Here is a 23,904-nt window from a genome sequence, read left to right as displayed (position 1 = left end):
TGAAAGCTGTGGATAGACTTTTTTTTTTTTTTTTTTTCCCATGCCATGCAACCTAGAGGACTATTCAAAGGAACTCTTTCCTAATGTGATAACCAGCTATCTAATTTGACTGAGAATTTTTTTAAATTGATAAAATTAGAATAAATAGTAAAGCATTATGGCATTGAAACTCTATGTGACAAATAATATAGCAACAGACTCATGACTTGTAAGTTGTTTATAATATGAACATGGCTGAAGTGGGATATTTTAATTATAAAAGTCATTCTGGAAGATAAAATAAGGACACACAGAAGTTGAAGAATGATAATGCAAGATTAAACGTTGTATTCCCAAAAGCAAGAATATATTTCTTTTCAAATATATGAAATGGAACATTTTTGAAATAGGCCAAATTATTCACACATAAATAGAACAATAATGAATAATACACATTATAATATTGTCAGATTTTAACAAAATAAAAAAGAAACAAATAATATGAACTTTCTTTTTCTTTTTTTTAAAAAAGATTTTGTTGATTTATTTGACAGAGAGACACAGTAAGAGAGGGGACACAAGCAGGGAGGGAATGGGAGAGGGAGAAGCAGGCTTCCTACTGAGCAGGGAGCCCGATATGGGGCTCAATGTGGGGGTCGATGTGGGACTCGATCCCAGGACTCTGGGATCATGACCTGAGCCGAAGGCAGATGCTTAACGACTGAGCCACCCAGTCATCCCAAATAATATGAACTTTAAATCTTCTGATGACTTGGAAACCAAAATGATAAATTTACGTTTTTGTAGCATTGTGAAGAGCATTCCTAATAAGGATTTATGGAACATGTAAAAGAATTTGGAAAGGAACAGCACATAAAGGTTATAGATTTGAGATAAACTACAATATAGTCAAATAAATTTCAAAATGTATACAAAACAATTACATGGGAAAAGATTATGAACAGATAACTTACAAAAGAGGAACTACAATGCTTTAAAAACAGAAAAATGATCAACTTTACTTATAACTAAAGGAATGCAAACTAAAATCATAAAGACAGCTTTTTTGTTTGGTTGGTTTTTTAACTTGTTAAGAAAAAGATTTTATCAAAAATACCCAATGCTAATGATGTGGTATTTTCATACTTTATTGCTGACTGTATACTTTCACAATACTTTCTGGAGACAGTTTGGCAGTATGTACCAAGACTCAGAAAAGCCCTCATATCTTCTGAATACTCCTCAGTCAGGGAATATTTTCTAAGGTTAAAACATATTGGGAAACTAGGGGATGATTATTCTTACACTCTTTGCTGCATTTATGTCAAGGTTGTTTGGGGAAATTCTTAAGTGGAAAAGGGATTCTGGACAGTCCCTCAGGAACTGGCTCAGAGGATAGTCTGTGGTCAATGCCAAACCACAGAAAGAGGGTGAGATCAGACCATGATGAAAGGAAGGGTATTGCCAAGATCCAGCCCCAGCACATGGTATGCGGAGTCCCAGGAGTACAGAAGTCTTTGGAATGACCACAATGGATCTACTTCCTTTCTGGGGACTTGTAGGTGGTAGTCATGATCATTCACTTGGACAATTAGCTGTGTACTCTGTGTAAACTTACTGTGCTCATTTTTTTCTTATAAAGTAGAGATAAAAATAGTGCCTGAAGTTGTTGACAGCACTAAGAAACTAGGACACATCAGATGCATCCAGCGCGTGACACGTTTTGATCATGAACTAAACCTTGGCTTTTACTAGTTGTGATTCATCTGCTGGAGACTTGGGAGACCAGGTCCCAATATATCGATTGCTGGTTGGATGAGTCCGGATATATTAGTTAATCTCTCAGAGAGCTGTGCTAGATTAGATATCTCTCAGGTGCTTCCAGCCTTAGAGATCTATTTATGAGACAGTCCTGTACAGCCTCGCGTCAAAGGGCTAAAACTATTAGAGCCAGATACACTGAGGTATGAAACCCAGCTATGTCCATTTCTAGCAATGTGATTTGGGGCATAATATTTAACCTGTGACTCAGTTCCATCATTTGTAAAATGGGACTAGCAAGAGTTCCTACCTCATAAGATTCTTGGAAGGAGTCCAGGAGACGGTGGGTTCAAGTCACACAGCAAAGTGGCTGGCAAATGTAAGCATTCAACAGAAAGTAGCTATTGCAATGATTCTAGCATGTTTCGATTCTGTTACGGTTTTCTGGCATTGGCGGAGACATTAGATATATATTAAGCATTCTAATTTCAAATAGTCTACCCATCGTCCACACTAAACTATGTTTTCTGGAGAGAATTCAAATATTTTATGGTTGAATTTCCAGCTAACAGGTGGGTTCAAATTTCTGACTAATGCTGGTGTGTTTTGATTTGGGGCCTCAGAAAATGAAGTTAGTGTTCTTCTAGATCATTCATGGTACTGGAGGAGGGGGTTAAGGATGTTGGGTGTCAGTGAAGTTCAAACATAATAATATCCTCTGGGAACTACTAGAGAATGAATGGAAATGAATTCACTAATTAACATTATCAGTTGAAATCCATTACAGTGGGGTCTTGTGTTTGGAATCAGGTGGTTCTACAGAGTTCTACGGAGCTCCACCACCCGTGATGCAGCACTGGCTTCTACCAACTGAAGAATCATTATTATTCTTTTTTTAAAGATTTTATTTATTTATTTGACACAGAGAGAGAGATCACAAGTAGGCAGAGAGGCAGGCGGCGGGGGTTGGGGGGGAAGTAGGCTCCCCGCTGAGCAGAATGCCCAATGCGGGGCTCAGTCCCAGGACCCTGAGACCATGACTGGAGCCAAAGGCAGAGGCTTTAATCCACTGAGCTACCCAGGCACCCCTGAAGAATCACTATTTTATAGGACGAAGTTTCCTATTTCAAGACCTCCTGTGACTTACGCTAACATTAGAACATAAAATAACTTCAAACCCCACTCCTCCAATCCTCCCCAGCCTGTCCACCTTTACCCACCACATTTGGTGTTAGGGATCCCTGAAGGGCAAATCACACAGCTAGTCCCTGCTCTAAAAATAGATTTGAATGATGGCCAAAGATTTCAAAACAGGCATAGGTATTAAAGGATTCCATTAGTGTTATTGATGTGCCACATTATACACTTTTAATGGGATCATTAGCCAAAGAAGAGAAAAATAAAATTTTAAAGCTGGAACAAAGCTTAGTGGTAAACTAATCCAAATAAATTATTTTACCAATGAGAGAAATGAGGAGTGAAGTGACTTTCTGCAAGTCATACAGCGGTGGTGCTGATGTTAGCACCCAGTCTTGGGCTCAACATGCATGGGGATCCTTAGGGATTCCTGAAGACCAGAAGTATTCCCTTACATTTCACGATGACTGTCCAGTGTCAGGATTATTGAAAGAGCAAGAGATGCTTATAAAACTTATGAACTCATGTAAAATATATCATAGAAAAAAAGCAGGGGCTCTGTTGTTATTCTTTTTTTTTTTTACCATTATTAATGAGTCTTTTGGGGAAAAATATCTTAAAATTGTTGAATGATGGATATCCGCCCTGAAGCTTAATATTGAAAAACTCAGTAACTCTTCAGAGACTAAACCCGCGTAAACATTGCCACTGTGTCTCTTAATTCCACGCCGTGTTCTCTCATCTGATTTTTAGCTGCATTGGAAGAGTAGATATCAGGAAAGGAAAGATGAAAAAGTTGACTCACCGCAGGTAGCCCAAGACAGGCAAGAGTGACCATCTGCTGACTGTGACAATCTCAGTGGGAAGGTAAATGGAGAGCTCAAAGCTTGTGTATTGTCAGCCGGAGAGAATGTGACCTTACGTAAAAATATTCAAGATTATAAAAATACGGACCTTTTGTGTGCGTTTACATTGACTTGTGTTTATTTACAGAGATAGTGGGAATAGTTTTACAGTTTTTGTCATTGACGATTTCCTGGAATCATGATTGAACCCAGGTCTATCTGACTCTGGCGTCTGAGCTCTCCCCTGATAGAGAAGGTTGAGAACATCGCAGCGCAAGTGAAAGACAATTAAAAATCACCTGTAAAACCGTCATCTAGAGATAGCCATTATCAATAATGGGTAATGGGGTAGATTTGTTCCTTTGGTTATTTTCCCCTTGCCTTAAATTTTTTTTTTTTCTATCTGAGCTTCTATCTCTATGCCCATCCTTATCTCTATTCCTGTATTTTTTGCAGACCAAAGATAGAAATAAATCTGGGGGATAGAGATAGGCAGACTAGGTACGTGTGTGTGTGTGTGTGTGTGTGTGTGTGTGTGTATGTGTTGTTTGTGGGGTAAACGCAGGACCTGGGAATGACAGGAATCTTTGACAGTGAGAATACTTTTTTGAAAGTGATGCTTTTTGTCCCCTCCACTTTAAAAAAGATTTAATTTAATTTATTTATTTGAGAGAGAGAGAGAGCACACACACACATGCATGAGGGGGGAGAGGGAGAGAGAGGGAAGTGGACTCCCCACCGAGCAGGGAGCCCACTGGACTGGACTTGACTCATGACCTGAGCTAAAGGCAGACACTTAACTGACTTAGCCACCCAGGCACCCCTGGACAAGATGATTTTCAACCATTGTGCAGACTATGGGGGAAAGATGTTAGGGAATTCTGGGTGAAACGCTGTGGGAATATGTTTGGCCTCGTGATGTTACGTATGCACACAGCCCGGTGTGCACATGTGTACACACACAGAGCCCAACGAACGTTTCAGGAAGCAACACTTGCCTTTATTATGGGTGGCGCACTCTGGTCTTTTCTGTTCTTCTCTTTCTTATTGCATGTACTTATTTTTTTGCAATGATGAATGTGCAAGCTGATCTCACAACCGATGAAAGGCGAGTTGAAAGCCCTGAGTTCGGAGTAGAGGAACTGGAGTGCCCAGATGGGAAATGGTGGTGCAAGGGCACACTGTTCTTTCACGTGTGTCTTTTCTGAAGAGCAGGGGAGGAGGGCGAAGAGATCCCTCAGCAACCAGCGCGGGGCTGCAGTTCTGACCTTACTGGAGCACCAGTGGAATGCTCGATTTGGGTGTTTCCATTTTTTTTAATGTTGAGTGTGAATTTAGCTTTAGTTAGGGGAAGTGAACACAAATATTTTGGGAAAAACAGGTGGAATAATATTAAGAAAATATTATTATAAGTTAAAATTCCAGCACTGTGTTTGCCCCTCTGGACCAGTGAGTACAGAAGTCACCTGAAGGGCCCAGAATAGAATTGTAATTGTACCCCGGTGAGTTCCCTGAGTTCCGTAAGCATGGAGTGGCCGTTCAATTTACCTGTGCACGCTCACTCCCGTGGTTCTTGAGTCCAAGAGGATCTACTCAAGCACAGCGGATAGCAGTAAGGGAAAAAGGCAAGGTCTAAAATTACGTATGTACTCGAATCTAAAATATAAATATTTATGCGAATCATTTTCAACTTGTACTTTCCAACTATTAAAAATTCTGCAAGTATTCCTTTGTGTAATCAAAAGCAAAAAATGAGTTTTTTTTTCTCCTCTAATGACTTTTGAGGTATTCACGCTTCAGCGCCCTTGTGGTTTGTAAACTATTAAATGCCTATAAAACTAAAAAAAAAAAAAAAAAAGGAAATCGTCATGGTTAATCTTAAAATTGTCTCTTAATTTTTCTGTAAGTCTGTATCAGTGACAGGTTGAGGGGTGGCAACTACAGCCCGGGCCTCTACATTCACAAAGGATCATGTGACCTGAGGACGTTGCTGCCACCAGGCCTCCACGAGGGCCCATGAGTTAGTTCCAGAAACAGTTGGATTTTGGTGATTTCTTGGTGTGATTGGACAGCATTCTCACTATTTCTCTGCTTATCTCAGGAGCGAGCACCAGAAAGATTCTTTTGTTAAAAATTTTTTTTCTGATAATTTATTTGAGAGAGAGAGCGAGAGAGCATAAGCAGGGATGGGGGCAGAGGGTGAGGGAGAAGCAGAGCATGAGCAGAGAGCCCGATGTGGGGCTCCATCCCAGGACCCTGAGATCATGACCCGAGCCAAAGGGAGACACTTAACCCACTGAGCCACCCAGGCACCCCAAGATTCTCTTTTTATAACTGGAGTCTACATAATTACATGTGCGTGCAGATGTATTCCCATGACATAGTGATTATCCCCACAAAGCACCAACTAGGGATTGAACCCCTTGTTTTCCATTCCTTTTACTGCTTCCATGAAAGACTTTGGCCATCAATGCATTTCACTGTAATTAAAGGATTCCTGTTTCCTGTTGTAGGAAACAAACAACAAACAAACGGTATACACGTTTTTGAAAACAAAAAACACAATGTCAGCAGCACATAATTTTAAAATTTAAATTTCTGGAAGCTTCTAGAAATATCCTCTGTGAAATGTTGAAATGGGCCCTGGGTGCTGTTTGGTATGTGGAGAAAGGGGGCCAGAAGCAGACGTAATTGTTCTGTCTAGGAAAGGACTTGTTGGTTCTACCCCAGCAGAGCAGCTATAACGCGTGCGCCCTGAGTTAGCGGAAATCAACCTCACTAAATCCCCATTTTATACCCTTTTGTAACTTTAAGGCTGCCTGATCTCTCAGGTCAAGTTCTCTGGGAGACAGACGCTAAGCAGAGATTGATGAACAAGGGTTTGTTGAGGAGTTCTGTAGGGAACCATACCTGGAAGGGGCAGAAGCAGGACTGGGCAGAGGAAAAGCCAGTTTGAGGAGTTTTGATTCATCACTACCTTAAGAAGAAGTAAAATATTTCCATCATGCTAGAAAGTTCTCAGATCCATTTGTTTCTAATTACTGACTCCACCACTGCGCCCCCCGTTCCGCGCCCCCCGCTCCGCCGCCCCCGACACTAAGAAACCACCGATTTTCTTTCTGTCAGTACATGTCTGCAGATAAGCTCTGCCTTTTCTAGAATTTGACACAAATGGAACTATACAGTCTACAGTCTTTTGTGCCTGGCTTCTGAATGTTATTAAGATCCATCCATAGTGTTGTTTATTCTAGCACTTGACTCCTTGCTGTTGAGAAGTAGTGTCTTGCTGAAAGGATAAGTCTGTATGGGTAACTGTTTACCTGTTGATTGATATTTGGGTTGTTTTTAGTTTCTCTGATGATCCATAAAGCTGCTATAAATACATGTACAAAACTTTGTGTGTCCCTATGCCCTCAGTTTTCTTGGGTATGTATCTAGAAGTGCAATTGCTGGGTTGTGTGAGGAGTAGGTTTGACTTTGTAAGAAACTGACAGACTGTTTTATGAAATGGTTGTGCCATTTTATACCCCAAGCAGCAACGCTGAAGAGTACTCATTGCCCCAGAATTTTCCCCTAGATTCTTGAGGTGGAAACTTCAGATAATTTTTGAATATAAGCATTTATTTTTATTTTTTAAAAAGATTTATTTATTTCAGAGAGACAGCAAGCACACGCCCACAAGCTGGGGGAGGCGAGGGAGGAGTGGAGAGAGAGAATCTTCAAGCAGACCCCCAGATGAGCACAGAGTCCGACTTGGGGCTCGATCCCACAACCCAGGAGATGGATCCCACCATCCATGAGATCATGACCTGACCGGAAACCAAGAGTCAGATGCCTAACCAACCAAGCCACCCAGGTGCCCCTAAATATAAGCCTTTAAAACTATAAATACCTCTGTAAGGGCTGCTTTAGCAGCGGGTAACAATTTTGATAGATTGATGTTTACTATTACTTAATTTAAAATATTTTAAAATTTCCTTTGTGATTTCTTCTTTGAGTCACAGGTTATCTGACAGTGTGTTGTTTACTTCCTAAATATTGGTGCACTTTTCCAGGCATTTCTCTGTTATTTCCTTCTGAGCTATTTCTGTTGAGGTCAGAGAATACACTGTCTATGATTTCAGTTCTTTTCAAGTTACCAGGTTTGGGTTATGGAGCAGCGTAGAGTCTATATGGGCTAATACTCATGTTCACTTAAAAAGAATGTGTATTCTGCTTTTCTCACATGCAGCATTCCCTAAAAAATCGACTGTATTAAAATAGTTACTTTGCAAACCAGAGCTCAGTACATCTCAAGCAAGGAGAGCAGCACTTCTCCTGGTTCAGAGGCGTCACAGAATCTGGGAAATCTGTGTTGCCAGCCCAAGCCTCAGAGTCTTGCTCCTTCCCAAACAGGGTGCTGACCTTGGCACAGAACTTTCTGGAGTGGAGAATTCAATCTCCTCTGGAGCTCCCCTCTATGTATAACTGATTCCTGGCCCTATACTCTGCTTTCTCCCCCATGTAGATGCAGGTGATGTGAGTCTCTCTTTATTCCGGGAAGGGGGCACCCAGGCTTTCACACCTTGCTGTAATCAGCAGCTGTATATCTTTATCTTACCCTAATGGAGCCACAGTGCTCAGTACCAGTCATCTGATTCCATAATCCTTATAATTACTGCTTCCCTAAACCTTTCTAATGCCTGAGACATTGCACCCATCAGCACATTCCTTTCCATTTGTATCCCGTTTCAGTTCACTGCCAGGGAAAGTTGTAACAATCGTCCTGTTACAGTGCTTTAGAGATGATCAGTGTCCTGTCCGTTGCCATCTGGTAGGTGGTCCATCTCCCACACCCCCAGGTAGAGTCCGTAAGCAAGTGAAGGAGGCAGTTCTGAACAAGAAGAGAAGGGGAACTGGGAGGCAGCTGCCTGCAAGGCTTTGGCCGATCCAGTAGGAGGCTCTAGAGCGGGAATGACCCTCTACAATCCCACGATCATCCCCATCCCCATACAATAAGCTCCATACAATCAGCCCCATCCCCATTTTCACCTCTATATCGACCAGTCTTGGAAGTGGGCTGCCCCCATGGAGGGAGCATAACCTCGGGCGAGGCAAGTCAGCTTCCTTTGGCTGAAGACGATGACCAGGGAGGGACTCGCCTGTGGGGGCCAAAAGCTCACACTCCCAACACTGGCCAACACGCCTGGCTGCTGAGGCAGGGAGAGCAGTGATCCCGAGGGCCGTATCTGGACAGCACATTACAACATCCACGATGACGTTACTCATCAGTAATTTCTGAATGCTGACTGCTCTTCAGGGAGGTCATTGATGGTGCCGACCTCCTTTTCTCCATCACTGAACTATGGCCAGTAAAAATGGGACACGGAACACAAAGACACAGTCTTGGCACTAATCCACTTACAACTCTAGGTGGTTTGTCCAAGACGAAGATTCCGTTTTCTCCTCCTTTCTCTAGTTCTCCATCCAGAAGGCCACCCACTCTATGCCTCTCCCTCATGGTTTTACTGGAACAGTCCCGGGAATCTCCGAAGAAAGGGCCGGTCTGTCCAGCAGAGCAGGTTTTGCATCACACCGTTGTACCCAGAGACATTGAGACCAGCAGGGCCAGTGTAGACCGAGACGCTTTCTTACCACGGATGCTCTTTCCAGGACTCCTTTCTACAAGTTATGTCCAACACATTTTCTATAGGGTTTAAGATAAGTAATTCTTGGCTTTGATGATGGAAGTGGGAAGAAATAGAGAAAAAAATAGAAATGAAGAAAAAACAAGAGCCTGGTTTTGTGTGAAGTCGGCTCAGATGGAGAAGTGGGGAGGTGGGAAGAGAGCATAAGGTGTGGCTTCACACGAGCCCGGCTGGGAATGTGTTTGGGACCACATGGCTCATCGGTGAGTGAGGACTATGGGACAGGGCAACTAGGACCCTGAGAAGCCAGTCTGTGAAGAACGTGGTAGCACACACATGCCCCTGTCTGTGCTAAATGTGGGAAAGGCAGATCTGAGCCCCAGCCCCCATTCCTGTCCGCTCTCCCAGGTTCTGGCTGGAATAGGAGCTGTACTCACCTGTCCCAAAGTGGGGGGGAGCACATTACCGACATGGGCGGTACCTCAGAGACATTGACAAGGACTGTGGAAAAGCCGATATGTTCAAGTTTGTAGCAAATTGCACTAGAAGAAATCATTGTATGCCTGGAGCAGAGCCCGCGTCCCATCTTTCGGTCAGAAGCACCTACTAGAAAAGTGAGCAGGCATGACGTGGCACATGGTCTAGTACAATCTGAGGCTGGGACAGAGGTGTGCATGAGAGAAGAAGGAGAGAGAGCAAGAGCAGAACACAAACAGGACATAAGGCTTCATGTTGGACAATGGGGTTTCACGTTGGTGGAACTTTGATAAATCTGTCAGGAACTATTAAGAAGGATTCAAGGTTTAGTGGGAGAGTTTAACCCTTACTCGTTTTCTGTATTAATTATCTACAATTACTTAGCAAGTCACCCCAAAACACAGGGTTAAAAAAAAAAACTTTGTTATTTGCTTACGATTCTGTGGGTCACCAGTTGGGCTGGTCTCAGCTGAGCACTTTTTCTGGTGGGCTCACTAGGGTCACCCACGTAGCTGCTGTCCTTGAGCGGTGTGACTGACCTGGGAAGCTGACCTCTCTCATGTTGTTGGCTTGGCCGCCTTTCACATGGTTCTCATCTTAAGGAGACTGGTTTAGGCTTCTATTTGCCATGATCTCAGGTTCCGAGAGGGTGACAGTAGAAGCTGCAAGGTCTTTCATGGTTCAGGCTTGGAAAGTCCAGGATGTCACATCTGCACCCTTATGTTGATCAAAGCAAGTCCCACGTCTACTGAAGGAGGTCACCGAGAGACACCTGACTGCAGACTGAACTTTGAGCTAGAAACCCCCTCCCCTGTCCTTGGAATGTACTCTGCCCACCATCCCCACTTTGGGGACTGTTCTCAAGGATGCAACCCCGAGAGAGTAAGGTGTGGTTGAGACCATCTGGATGGCATATATTATAGCACCGTTATTCTGGCCAGCTGGTGTGGAGCTCCATTTGTCTCCTGGCCACCCGAGACAAGCCCTGTAAGTTGCTTTGCTTATTAAAAATGCCACTTCTCAATCTGGAGTGTTCTGACTCTTTCTTTGGTCTCTCTTTGCTCTGTCTGGATGGGCGCCAAGTTCATGAACCAACAACATCCAGCATAGATTCCAAGGGGGGCAGATAAATTCCACCTCATCATGAAAGAAACAGGCAAGACACGGTGCAAAGGGTTTTGGGGGAGGGGCAGGGAGAGGGAAGAATGTGACCATTTTTTAAAACAATCTGCCATGTTTCTAAGGCTGGGGATGACGGTATGAGGAAGTAAAGAATGAGAATGGATATCCTGGGTATTAACCAGTTCTATCATTTGCCTTTTAACCAAGTTTGCAAAGAGAAGCAAAGATAAGAAGATGTCCTTTTAAGGGAGGAAAAGGGGTATCTTAACACCCCAATAAATACCTATCACTATAGAAGAACAAGAGCCAGAGGCTCCATCACTATAGAGAGGTTCTAAGGTTTAATGAATTTTCAGACTTCTCTACTGCTCATCCACAGCTGTTTTGGTGATTTTGAAATAAAGTTAACGCTACCCTAAGAAAGACTTTCCAATGCATGCCCTGGTAAACATACAGCTATAATAAAGTTTGCTGGATATCTTACTGAATTAGAAACATAAATGGGCTTCAATATGTTTTCTCACTTTTAAGAAACTAAATACAATAAAGAATCTACAGACATTCCACATGCAAATGGCTTGGCTACAGGCAATATTTGATCATTTGAACATGTGACCTTTCTGAGAATTTGATCATTTCAATAATAAAAAGGGCGAGAAAAGTAACGAGATGAAAAACTGTTTCTGTACACCTATTATGTGCCAGGCATGTTGAATGAATTCACTCAGTTATGGCTCTTAATAACCTTAAATAATATTATCACCCTTTTTGGAGATGAAAAATATGAGGTTCAGCAATGAAAATGACTCGCAGAAAGTCATCATTCGGATATTTTGAAGGCTGGGATTCAGCCTGAATCTTTCCATTGTGACTGATATATATTTTAAACATGTATTCAAATTGTATACGTTAGCCTACTTACAAAAAAAGTTGTTATAATGCCATAAGCATTTTTTTTTCAGTTGCAACCCTGCTTCGTACCTATCCTCTTTAATAATAGCATAATGTTTTAATATTTTTTTTATATTCTGAGCCATTATTTAATTCATAATTTAATTTACTGCTGTAGTGATGTGGATATTGAGGTTGTCTACCTTAGGGCTCAGAATCATGAACTAGATTAAACATGGCTTACAAAGCCTTCTTGGGATGGTGGTAATTCTTTTCCTGGAGAAAAAGTTATGTTTATAACTCATCTGGGCCTTATCAATCTTTTTTTTTTTCCTGGTCATTTTTCTTGAAATGGTATTTATTTAGATCATTATTGAGGATTAAGCATGAACTAAGGCACATATTTATGTACCTAATATTTCTACTCATTGCACCAAAACACCTCTCGGTTATTGCAAGAATGAATCCCTGCTCAGAACAAATCTGTTTACATTGTAAAACAGCACTTTCCAACCCAGCAGGAGGGTGAGGTTGCCTTGTCCCAGAACTGAACAAGAGAGAGATCTGGATGCAGTGCCGGCTCTAGCCAGTAGATGTCTCTATTTCATTCACTCGCTGTTGCAGGTTCCTCCTGAATGGGAAGGCTTGGGAGCCAAACTGATGGGTGGGAGGTTGTCCCAGCCCTTTGCCACCTTCCATCAGCCTCCACCTTACACACCCTCCCACCCTTCGTTTAATGGTTAGTGGCATAAAGGTAACTGAAACAGGAGTGTCAGTTAAACACATTCTCTACCAGATCTGTTTGCAAAGTGAACTAGTAACTGAAAGCAATCTCTACAAAACCGAAGCCTGTTCTCTTTAAATAGCACCAAACACTGAACGAAAAAGCTGTATTACTGAGTCATAACAATTAATTACACTCGGAGGTGAGAAGACAGGATTTAACGCTCTAATGTGATTTGAATTTAGGCCGGTATCTCATCCCGCTGCTATTTAAAACAGAATCACTTCTCCACGGAAGCATCTGCAACTGAGGATGGTTTCAAAGCTTGAGTCTGAAGGCATCTCTGGCAACTGAATATTCCCGTTTTAGCTTTCTGAGAGGTTTAATATGCACATTTGGATTTTCTAGATTTTCGCAATGAAGTGCATCGCTTTCTGCTTTGGGATTTGACAAAAGAGAACTAGGAGGCCGGGAAGGTCTATTATTCTCATCAGGAGTTTTCTAGGTGTGGGAGGTATGCAGGATGAGTTAAGGGAGAACTAAAAATAGCATCTCAAAACAGAACACATGAGCAAACATCAGAGATGTATATCCACGGGGGCAGACCGCCCATACCTCAGCATAAGGGATTTATTGATAGGGCCAAGAAAGTAGCAGGGCCTAGGAAAGTGGCTGAGAAAGTGAGTCCTTGGGCTTTTAAGGTATAAGCTGGCGGGGGGGCGGGGGTGGACAGGGGTGCTGAGTTCATCTGGGAAGACAGAGACTAGCCTCTAAGAAGCATCTGTCTGGCTCCTAGGGAACCAAGGGTCTTGGACTTGCCGGGGCTAGTCAGCTGATGCTGACCCACAACTTCATGGTCTGGAAGGACCTGCCTGGGACCCTGGTAAAGGACTCCATGGGGAGCCAGGGCCCGGGATCTGAAATCATCACTGTACGGCTCCCCTCTGGGTGATTCTATGAATTTTGTGTTTCCCAAGCCTTGGGAGATATACTAGGAGAATGCGATAAGCTGAGGGCTGGATTCCAGAGTGCTCTGATGTCTGGAAATCATACTACCTATCACGAGATAGCACAGATCCTTCTGGACAGGGGTGTTAATTTTGATAGTGTGCAGGTGGTTCAGGACTCAGACTGTGCTTGTGTCCCAGTGTCGCATGTCAGAAGCCTTCCCCGGCCAGTCCCGCTACTCTCTGGACCCTGCCTCTCAGGAGCTTTGTGCCCCCATATATACTGTGTTCCTCTTCCTCTCTCTCTCTGTTCCTCCTGTCCCTCAGCATTTCCCACCATGCTCTCTGCCCACACTCCTGCAGCCTTCTAGGCTCAGCTTAGCTTCTCCATCCTGCCAAGTTCCCGGTGCCCCCAGGCCCAGATGGCTGCTCTACCTTCCAGGTATTTCATGGTCAGAGGAGTTAGAGGTACAAGTCAAGAACTCCTGCCTAGAAGTCATCTGAGTGTGCATACTCCAAGCCACTCACTGGTTGTATCGCCTGGACAGTGACCTAAACCCTGCAAGCCTCATTTATCTAATCCATACAATGGGAATACATTAATACTTAATTGGCCTAGTTGTCAAGAGGATGGCCAGAAAGTAGGAAAGTAGTTATTTCATGATGGAAACACTAGCTTGTGAGCCTCCAGGCCTGGGAGCTCACAGAGGCCCCTAGCTTTGGGTTCTTCCAGCCTCCTGCAGTCCCTGGCAGATCTCAGGAGAGAGGAAGACCTTGTGGGGGCCTTGTGCTACCCTCCTCACCCATGAACATGTCCTCTGCCCAGCATGTCATCCCTCACCGTGTCCATTTTTGGGTCTTACTCCAGACATTCCCAGGGTCGCAATCTAAAGAAGCTCTTCTCTCCCCTTCTTCCCTCATCAGGCCTGCTTTGTTTTCTTCCTAACATTTGTTGCCACCTGACCCAGTACCCTTTCACCTATCTTCTGGGTCATTGACTGGCGTCCCAATTGGAATGAAAGTTTATGAGGAGGGGGGAACATTCTCCGGTCTTGTATTCTGCGCCGCTGTACTCCTCAGAATCCAGCTTTGGGCTGGAACATAATAGCTGCTCAGTTAACTCGGCCTGGAAGAATGAATGGAAAGTCTGTCCCGCAGCACAGCGCCTGGCAGGTCACAGGCAATTCAGAGTTCCCCGCTGTTCAACCAGAGACACCCCCCCCCTCCGCCCCCTTCCAGGCTCTGCCTTCCCCAGCCAGTCTGTCCCCTCTCCGGGACCCCATCCGGTCCAGGGCTCCCGCGGGGTGGGGTTGGGGGTTAGGGCCGCCGGCTCTGGCCTCCCCTCTCTGGTGCCGGGATCTAGGGGCTTGGGGGTGCTGGCTATCGGGTGGGGGCTTGGGGTGCCGGCTCTCGGGTGGGGGGGGGGGGGGGCCGCCAGCCCCGGGCATGCTCAGAGCGCGCAGGTCCGGGCCGCGGCGGCGGCGGCGGCGGCGGCGGCGGGGGAGGAGGAGGGAGCGGTCGCCGCCGCCGCCGCCGCCGTGCGCTCGCGGGCCCGGGCGGAGCTGCGCAGTCCTCTCGCTGCTGCGCCAGGACAGCCGGCGCGCGGCCGTGCCCACAAGTTGCCGGCAGCTGAGCGCGGCGCCGCCTCCTCCGCTCGCGCCCCCAGCTCCCACCCCGCGGCGGCGGCCGGCTCGGGGTCGCACCTCCTGCGGACGCCGACCCCAGATGTAAAGCGGCACCGGAGCCCCTCGCCCCCTCTACCCCCTGGCGCGATCCAGAGTCTGGCTAACGTCTCCTCTGCCAAACCCCGGGCTGGAAGATGTGGCAGCCGGCCACCGAGCGCCTGCAGGTAAGGGGCCCACGCACAGCCGGGGGCCAGCCTGGAGGAAGAGGTGCCCGGCCGGAGGAGCCCAGGGGGCGCCTCTGCCCACTTGTCGGGGATTTACCCAGAGCGGTCGTGTGAGACGCGTGGGTAGGAACATGATGCTGTCAGCTTACCCCAGCGCCGGGCACCCGACGGGGGCGAGGGGCTGATGAATGGACAAATGCGCCGCTTCGGGCGTTACAACTTCTGGCATGGGGTGTTTGTGAGCGTGTTGCTAGATGTAAGGTTGAACTTCCTGACCAGCAATTCCACTGACACGATTTACTGGTCTGGGGTTAGGGTTTTCGCATCCAGATTTTTTTTTTTTTTCCTTCTTCTTCTTCTTCTTTTTTTTTTTTTTTTTTGTCTCCAGGAAAGACAGAGGAAATGATTTGTGAAAGCATCCATTTGCCAGTATGATTTGAAAATATCAAACTTGCTTTGGCTTGGTCATGATATGCCTTTTATTTTACTTTACTTTACTTATTTTTTTTCCTATTTGTTGATGCTCTCCTTTCATATTCCCTGAACTTCAGCTCCCCCACATATTTTGAAAATCAAAAGTTAAGTTCAGCCAGGAATAATACTTAGGCTCTGGGTCATGCCATCAAAAGTTTTTCAGTGCTGTCTACTGAAATGAGAGACTGCCTTTAATTTGGATTCTGAAGCTGGGGTGTGGGGAAGGGGGTCAAAATGAGAAAGAGGGATGTTTATGGGAAGGAGCTCCTTCAGTGATGCTTGGGACCCTGGAATTGCCCAGACTGCAAGGTTTGATGACTGTCTTTTGCTCCCAAACATTCTCAAGAGAGAGGGCAGCTACTCTGCTGGATAAAATCCCCTGAATCCTGCAGTGAAACTTTTGGCAGGCTCAGAACCACATTGTTTCATAGTAAACTTTGAAGAAATGTTTAAGTGGTAAATTATAGTACCATTGGAAGCTGAGTGGGTCTGAAGACTTAGAACAGTGGAGGCCAGGAGCCCTGGCTGGCTTGGGAGGTTTCTCAGTGAAAATGGAAAGCTCCCAATGGAGAATGCTGACTGTCCCTTAGATGTTGGGAGAGGTGAACCTTTGCCTGGGAGTTCTCATCCTGAGGATTTACCTGCAGAGGGCATTGCATTTAGCAGAAACACCCCCCCCCCCCCCAATCCCATTTCTAGCCTCCCTGGGCCTGTGGATTTGGAGGGAGTGGGTTCATATTAACAGAACCTGAGAGACCAAGCCAGTCCCCCCAGGGTCTCAAACAGACTAGTCTAACAAGAATAGGGACTTTTAGCCTTGGGGACAAGGTGGTAGGTGACCACCCTCTGACCTCCTGGTCCTAGTAAGAGAACATCACATCAAGCTCTGAATGACTGGCCAAAGGTAAGTTAATGTATTTTGGTAGTGACACCAGTTACCAGTTGTGCATTTGAATCCCCCCTTCTGCTCAGGGCATAGCTTCTATTCTAAAGGAAGGGGTGACTGAGCAGGGTGGAGGGTTCCCCCATCAAATGAGGAGGATAGCTCACCGAAGTCCTTAGAGAGATGAGACCAGAGTTCCTGGAGGTGGCTTTTCTGGCCTGGGGCTCTGTGCCTCTGCAAAGTTTGTGGATTTTGTCTCTTGAAGTTATTTCTCCCGGCCTGTTTCATTTAAGGACTCCTGTGTGCTGCAGAGCACGTGACCCTTGGCAGGCGAGAGCTTTGGCTTGCGTTCCGCATGGCAATCGTTCCTTTACTAGAAATGTCCTCCTGGCTCTCCTGTGAAATGTACACATGTGCGTTGCGCACGAGTCTGGTTTATTACAGTTTGCGCTTGCAATGCCTTTCTTTCATTTTGAAGTGTCATGTTGAAAGAGCCGGGCTTTGGGCTTTTGAAAGCTCAAGTAAACATGTCTTATCACTGACAAGATCAAATCCCTGTTGGAAGGTTCCTCCCAACACAAGGCTCAATTTCATGCTCCCTACCCCGCCCCCCCCCCATTTAAATTAGTCCACAAGCCGGTTCTCTTTTAAAGGTTCGGCTCAAGCCTTGCAATTATAGAAGGGAGCCAAATGAAAAAAAATCTTCATAGTCACGGCTTCTTTCCAAAGAGCAGCTTGACTCTTCTTTCAAAACACACAATTTGTATGCTTTTACTTCTTGTTTCTGGGGGAGGGAGTTGTTGAGGGTGAGGTGGTGAGTGAGCTGTGTGTAATAATATTTTATTTACATTCCTTGTGGTTATGTTTGTCACAGTCTCTGTTTGCTGTCTGGGATTTTTTTCTTCCCCGTTTTGCCCTCAGGGCATCACCATATAGGAACGTTGGTTTCCCAATCCTTGGACCATGGGATGCTTTATCGTGCCCCGATTTTGTGGCCCAGGAGATGGTGATGAAAATTGTGTTCAAAGGGGAAATAAATGATAACTTCCCTCATGAATGAAGTTACAGCCCCACCCTTCCCACACAAATCCTAACCTTCTCCTACAACCTCATTAATTTTTTTCTTCATTAATTTTTAATGTAAGACTTCAATTTAGATGAGCTGGAGTGCAGCAAATCCTTCAAGGAAGCATTCCCAGAGCTTCCTAATAGGACTAAGGACTCAGGAGCCAATTTATTGTACAAATACCTGGAAACAAAAGAGGCAAGGGAAGAAGAGTGACATCTTTTCTTAATCGATTTCATGAGTTCCTGCTAGATGATGCCCCTTCAAAGGTTCTGTGGCCCTGGGAGCGTGGCAGAAACTTGCTCAGGTCAGACAGTCACTCTCTAGCTAATTTGGGGCTGGCAACCAGCCTTTTATGACATCTTTGATCGGGTTTGAGTATCGCTATCAATACTCACTTGTTTGCCAAACAAAATGATGCTGATGTTTCCTGATTTGAGATATAGCTGCTTGACCCAAATCCAGCACGGGCGAAGGGACCTGTTGCCCCCGAGCAGGGCTGAGCTGGATCATTTCTCATTCAGTCACACACCCTGCGGCAAGTTCATCTGCTCCCCTGAATGTTAAAACTTCTGTTGCGTCCCACTCGAGCCCTGTTTGGGAGCTTCTGCCATTAAAAATATAATAGGATCAAAAGGGATGTGAAGATTTAAATTACCACCCCAACTTTTAAAAATGAATAAATATGAGTTCTTCCCTTTTCACCTTCTGTACTACACAGTAGACTTTTTTTTTTCTTTTTTCTTGGAGGGACTCAGGAGAGTTATAAATTTTTCAAGAAGCAGATTTGAAACAGGCTCTTCTCAGAAAACTAAAAGGGACTTTTCAGTAGAAAAGGGCTATGCACTGTATTTTTGTTGTTGTTGTTGTTGTTTTTGTTTTTTAACATAGGGATGAGATTACTTCTGGCCTTGGTGTTTTAAAAATTGCATGGGTTTCCTAATTGTCTTAATTCTCGGGCAGAGGAGAATCCATTAGAAATGGCAGACTCATCCATACAGGAGTGAGGAGACGTTAGCTATAGCAACGTGTATCTCCCCAGAGCCTGTCTTCAGTGAGCTCCCAGATGCATTTTTCTGCAGGCCAGGAAAGGAGGAGAGCAAACGAAAAATGAATGGAGGCTGAATCTGAGACAAAGGAGGCCCACAGATCCTTGCCTGCGGTGTAGTTCTTACAAGGATGGCGTGGAACGTGATAGTAGGAAGGTGGATGAGAAGCGAGTTCTAGAAAATTGTCATTGTGGAGTCAATGTGTAACTGTTTTCTTATGAGGTTTTTTTTTTTTTTTTTTAAGATTTATTATTTATTTGAGGGAGAGGGTGGGAGAGAGTGAGAGAATGAGCAGGAGAGGCAGAGGGAGAGAATCTCTAGCAGACTCTGCTGAGCACAGAGCCCATTGCAGGGCCTGAGCTCATGACCTGAACCCAGACCAGAAAACCAGATCCTGCTTTCTTTGGTTTCTGGTGAAGCTCTGGGCTGGCAAAAAGGTTCAAGTCAACAAAACTGAAGTTTGACTGGAGAGAAAACTTGGGAGATTTTAGGTGAGAGTACTTCATCTGCCAGGATCACCTTGCCCTTTCTCTGCCATGCTTAGCTGGTAGATTTCACCCTGACGTGGCCTGGCGGATCGTTCTCGACTTGTTTTTCTATGATTATGCCCCTTGCAATTTACCCCTGAGAAGTGATGGAAGAACCCTTTAGAATGTCAGCTGGAGACCATTAGACCAGGCCCGCCAGGCAGAGGGAAGACTTTGGCAAGTAGGACACTTTTCCAGGCTGACCAAATTGGCAAAAGGAACACAGATTAAGGAAGGTAATGACAGCAGCCCATTTTTACGGAGCACTGGCTGTGTGTGTGTGTGGCACTGTGCTAAGGGGTTTTATTTGAATTATCTTGTTCATTTATCTTTCATGGCCACTTTTATCACCATTTCATAGTGAAAACAAAACAAAACAAAACAAAAAGCCTGAAAGCCAAAGACATTAAATGATTTGGTCAGGGTTGGAGAGCTAGAAATGAGCGTAGCTGGAATCAGAACCAGGTGGTCTGTCTTCAGAGCTTACTTCTTAGCCCCTTGTCTGTAGTGCAAAAGGAGAAGACGATGCTGTACACATGCTGGTGCTCTGGTTCCTAAGAACTAGAATTATAGCAGGGGTGGTCCCAGGGGCTCAGAGAGGCGCCTGTCGTCTTTCTTGTGAAAGTGGATGGTTGCCTGTGCCGACGAGGGCTACCCTCTTTGGGTGGCTCGCACCTCTGGGGGAAGTAAGCTGCTGTGTCGTACTTTAGCTGAAATTCTCCATTGCCATTGACGAGTCTCTTCATCTGGAGCACATGACATTTATCGAAACGGGAGACCTTGAAGGCTGGTAATCAAGCCTGATCTTGTCTGCAGTCCTTTCACATTTGAACCAAAATTGGGGGGAAGGGAGGAAGGAGGTTGGGGAGTTCAGGAGATTAGTGGTAGGTACTCTTAGTGAGGCAAAGGTTTCTCACCAAATCGATTCTAGCTTTTACCATTCTTTTCATTCCTCTTGGATGAGTAAGTACAAAGCCTTGGACTTTATCGTTTATAAAACACTCGGAGTGATCACGACTTTGAAGTCTTTCAGAAGCAGAATGCTCTCTTACATCATTGAATCTTTCTCTCAGTTTGTCAGTGAAATCTCCACCAAGAGACTTGCAAAATGCCAGCCTTGGAAACAACTCTGCCCCCTGGTTATCCATTGCCTAATTGGGCTGTTTAATGTTGACTGTACTGGGTTATCTTGGGATGTTAGGCAACATTTGCATTTTGTTTGATGTTCCAGATTGGCTCTGCCCTCCCACCTCCCTTTGCACGGACTCCCATCCTTACTGTTTACATTAATCCTGTCTACTGGGTCCTGGAAGAGTCCATCCGGGACAGACTGGGGAATCAGGCTCTGTTCCACGGGGCTGTTCGATGCCACAAATAGCGAGTAGCAACAGTGCCGGGAGTCCTTAGTGGTCAGCAAACAAAAGTAGTACAGAAATGCTCTTAACACTGCAGTGTGTTTCACTCAGCAAACCTCTCCCCACCCCCCGCCCCGCCCCTCCCACTGGGCCCAAATCTCAACGGAGACTTTGTGTAAGTACAGCACAAAGACATAGTTGAGGTCGTTGTCCAAAGACGTCCTTGGAGTCTAGCGGAATTAGTTACTATCATCTTATGTTAACTTAAAAAGCAGTTTTGATCCCAGTTTAGCTGCCAACCAGTGATACAGCATCCCCATATTACCCAGGTCCAAGCCCTCAGGCCACGAACTGGAAGAGGACAGCGTCAGGAACCAGACACAGACTGGCTTTGTGCCTTTGGCCTATTTCAATGCTTCCAAAGCCTCAGGGAGCTCGTTCCCCTCATGCTGGTGTCCCTTGGGGTCCTCATCTTGCTGAGGTCTTCTCTCCCATGCCTGATTGCCAGGAGCTTCTTCCTTTTCCCTCAGTGGCTGCCACTGAGGTCTTGCCTTGATAAGGGAGATTCCAGCAGCGAGAACACTACCTCCTTCTGCTTGTTGAAGCTCATCAGGTCTTTCCTTACTTGTCCCCTTGGCCTTCCTAACTTCCTAACTGACACAGTTACTGAGGGACCCAGGTTCAGACTCAAACCCTGGTCTCCATGTCTTACTCATTGTTTGGGTTGAGTTGGGTCAACATGTTCCCTTACTCCCCAGATATATGCTGAAGTCCTAACCCTGCTACCTGGGAACGTTTGCCTTGTTTGAAAATAGGGTCTGTGCGGAGGTCATCGAGTTGAGTCACTCTGGACTAGGGGAGTCCTAAATCCTGTGACGGGTGTCCTTTTTTTTTTTTTTTTTTTTTTAAAGATTTTATTTATTTGACAGAGATCACAAGTAGGCAGAGAGGCAGGCAGAGAGAGAGGGGGAGGCAGGCTCCCTGCTGAGTAGAGAGCCCAATGTGGGGCTCGATCCCAGGACCCTGAGATCATGACCTGAGCCGAAGTCAGAGGCTTAACCCACTGAGCCACCCACAGGTGCCCCTATGGGTGTCCTTCTAAGGAGCGATTTGAAGGCACAGAGGAGGCACAGGAAGGAAAGCCTTGTGAAGACAGAGTCAGAGAATGAAGTTAGGCTTCTCCACAAGCCAAGGAATGCCAGGGGTTGCTGGCAGCCACCAGAAGCCAGAAGAAAGAATCAAGGGAGGGGTCTTCCTTGAGCCTTTGCGGGGAGCGTGGCCTTGCCCGCATCTTGATTTGGGACTTCCAGCCTCCAGAACTCTGAGAGAATACATTTCTATTCTTTTAAGCTGCCCCGTGTGTGGTAATTTGTCACAACAGCCACAGAAAACTAACGCGCTCATGAAACCATATTGCTTTTGATCACGTTCTCTATGTTTCTGGAAGCCTAGGTATGCCTGACTTTCATAAACTGGGACAAAATGAACATGTCTCTATAGTGTGCTCTTTTTGTACTGAGTGTGTGAATTTATTTACAGTAGATTCAGAGAAAATGAAAACAGACATTATAAAACAACTAAATTACTGCTTCTTTCTCCCTCATCTGCTTCTGGTCAACGTCCTAGGAAGGGCGGCAAACGGGTTTTGTGTTGCTAAAGGGAGTGCCTCTGGAAAATATAGTAAATGTGCTTCAAGAGGTAGTTAGCTTTGGTCATTAAAATTATGGGATGTGAAAGATAGTTTGCTTTAAGGCGGATCTCAGCGATACTTTTCCAGGCAAGGCGGAGACTGAGGGAAGCCTGGGGTTTTATCCTCAAAACAGTCCCGCTTGTCAGAGTCTGGGCAGGGTCTCTGGGTAGCAGATCCGCCAGTGACCGCCTCTCCCCAACAGGGATGACGGTGGGTTGACTTGAGATTCTATTCATGGCAGCCCCAGATGATGGTCTGGTTGATTATTTGCATCTGGTTGGATATTTTGGTTTGTTTTTGTTTTTTACTTGGTAACGGTATAAATTATCTTAATGAAGAACCTCTTTCTATTGCGGAACTCACTTTGGAGACAAAAAGTGAATGTCACGAGAAGTCAAGTCGTCACACTTGCTTTCCTGGGCCGACTGCTCTTCTCCCCACAGCAGCTTTGGTGGCTCCAACAGCCGGTTGGGGGGGGTGGGGGGAGCAAGGAGCCTGAATCTATGCAAGGCAGCCCTGGGGTCTTCCACCTCTTCCAGGGAAGAGCCTGTGTCCTTTTAAAAGGCCATCTCACCTTTCATTGTCTTCCTCAGGAAGGAGTGAATATGGCCTGTGGGGATAGGGAGGGCTGGGAGAGCAGATCTGCCAGGAGCAAGTGGCTCCTTGATTGTCATCCTTCTGTGAGAACAGCCCCATTACCATCCCTTTGTGAAGGATCCTTTCCTCACAGCTTCTTCGTAGTTGTGGGTCTGAGGATAAACCCACAGATGGCATCGCCCTATCTTCCCACCGCATGCTTTCATGCCTTTCTGTCAGGAACCCCTGGCTTTTTCCCAGGTGTGTGGGATGTTCTGGGGTACAGGCCCCCCTCCATGGGGAATTGTAGAGCCCACCATTTCCTTTCTGAGTGTCCTGTGGATATTCCCCTGGAACCATGGGGCCCTGGTGCTATTGGGAGGCTGGTTTTTGTCGGGCCTAAAATCTCTGTAGCTTCCGGCCTTCGCTTCCTAGCACTGCCATCACAGAGCACCACAGGCTGGTCGTCGTCGGCAACAGAAACTTGTTGTCTCACAGATCTGGAGGCCGCAGGTCTGAAATCAAGCCAAGAGGCAGGGTTGGTTTCTTCGGAGGCCGTGAGGGAGAATCTGTTCCATGCCTTCCTCCTCGCTCCTGGTGGTTTTCTGGAAATCTTAGCTGTCCCTTGGCTTGTGGCAGCATTGCCAGTCTGCAGACGGAGCTCTCCCTGGGTGAGTCTTTTTAGAGGGACACCCGCCATCTTGGATCAGGGGTCCAACCTCCGCCATCTTGGATCAGGGGCCCAACCTCCTCTCGTCCTATCCCACCTTAGCTAATGACATCTGCGATGAGCCTGTTTCTAAGTAAGGTACATTCTGAGGTATTGGGGTTTAGGATTTTAGCATATGAATTTTGGGAGAGACATAGTTCAGTCTATAACACTTACTTTAGAATTTTCCTTTGAGTATTCTCCATGCACCAGTAT

At 45.6% G+C, this 23,904-nt stretch overlaps 1 protein-coding gene across 1 annotated transcript in view; it reads left to right on the top strand.

Annotated features, from left to right (window-relative positions):
- Window positions 1-15,219: 15,219 nt before the first annotated feature.
- Window positions 15,220-23,904, top strand: part of PID1 (phosphotyrosine interaction domain containing 1) — a 224,739-nt gene continuing 216,054 nt past the window's right edge. Inside the window, exon 1 of the mRNA XM_032355064.1 lies at window positions 15,220-15,359. Coding sequence (XP_032210955.1) covers window positions 15,330-15,359 — 30 coding nt within the window. The 5' untranslated portion in view covers window positions 15,220-15,329. The remainder of the gene's footprint in view (window positions 15,360-23,904) is intronic.

The sequence above is a fragment of the Mustela erminea genome, chromosome 8, assembly GCF_009829155.1.
Source record: "Mustela erminea isolate mMusErm1 chromosome 8, mMusErm1.Pri, whole genome shotgun sequence".
NCBI lineage: Eukaryota > Metazoa > Chordata > Mammalia > Carnivora > Mustelidae > Mustela > Mustela erminea.
Note: the sequence above shows the minus strand (reverse complement) of the source record. Positions and strands in the feature narration are given on the sequence as shown.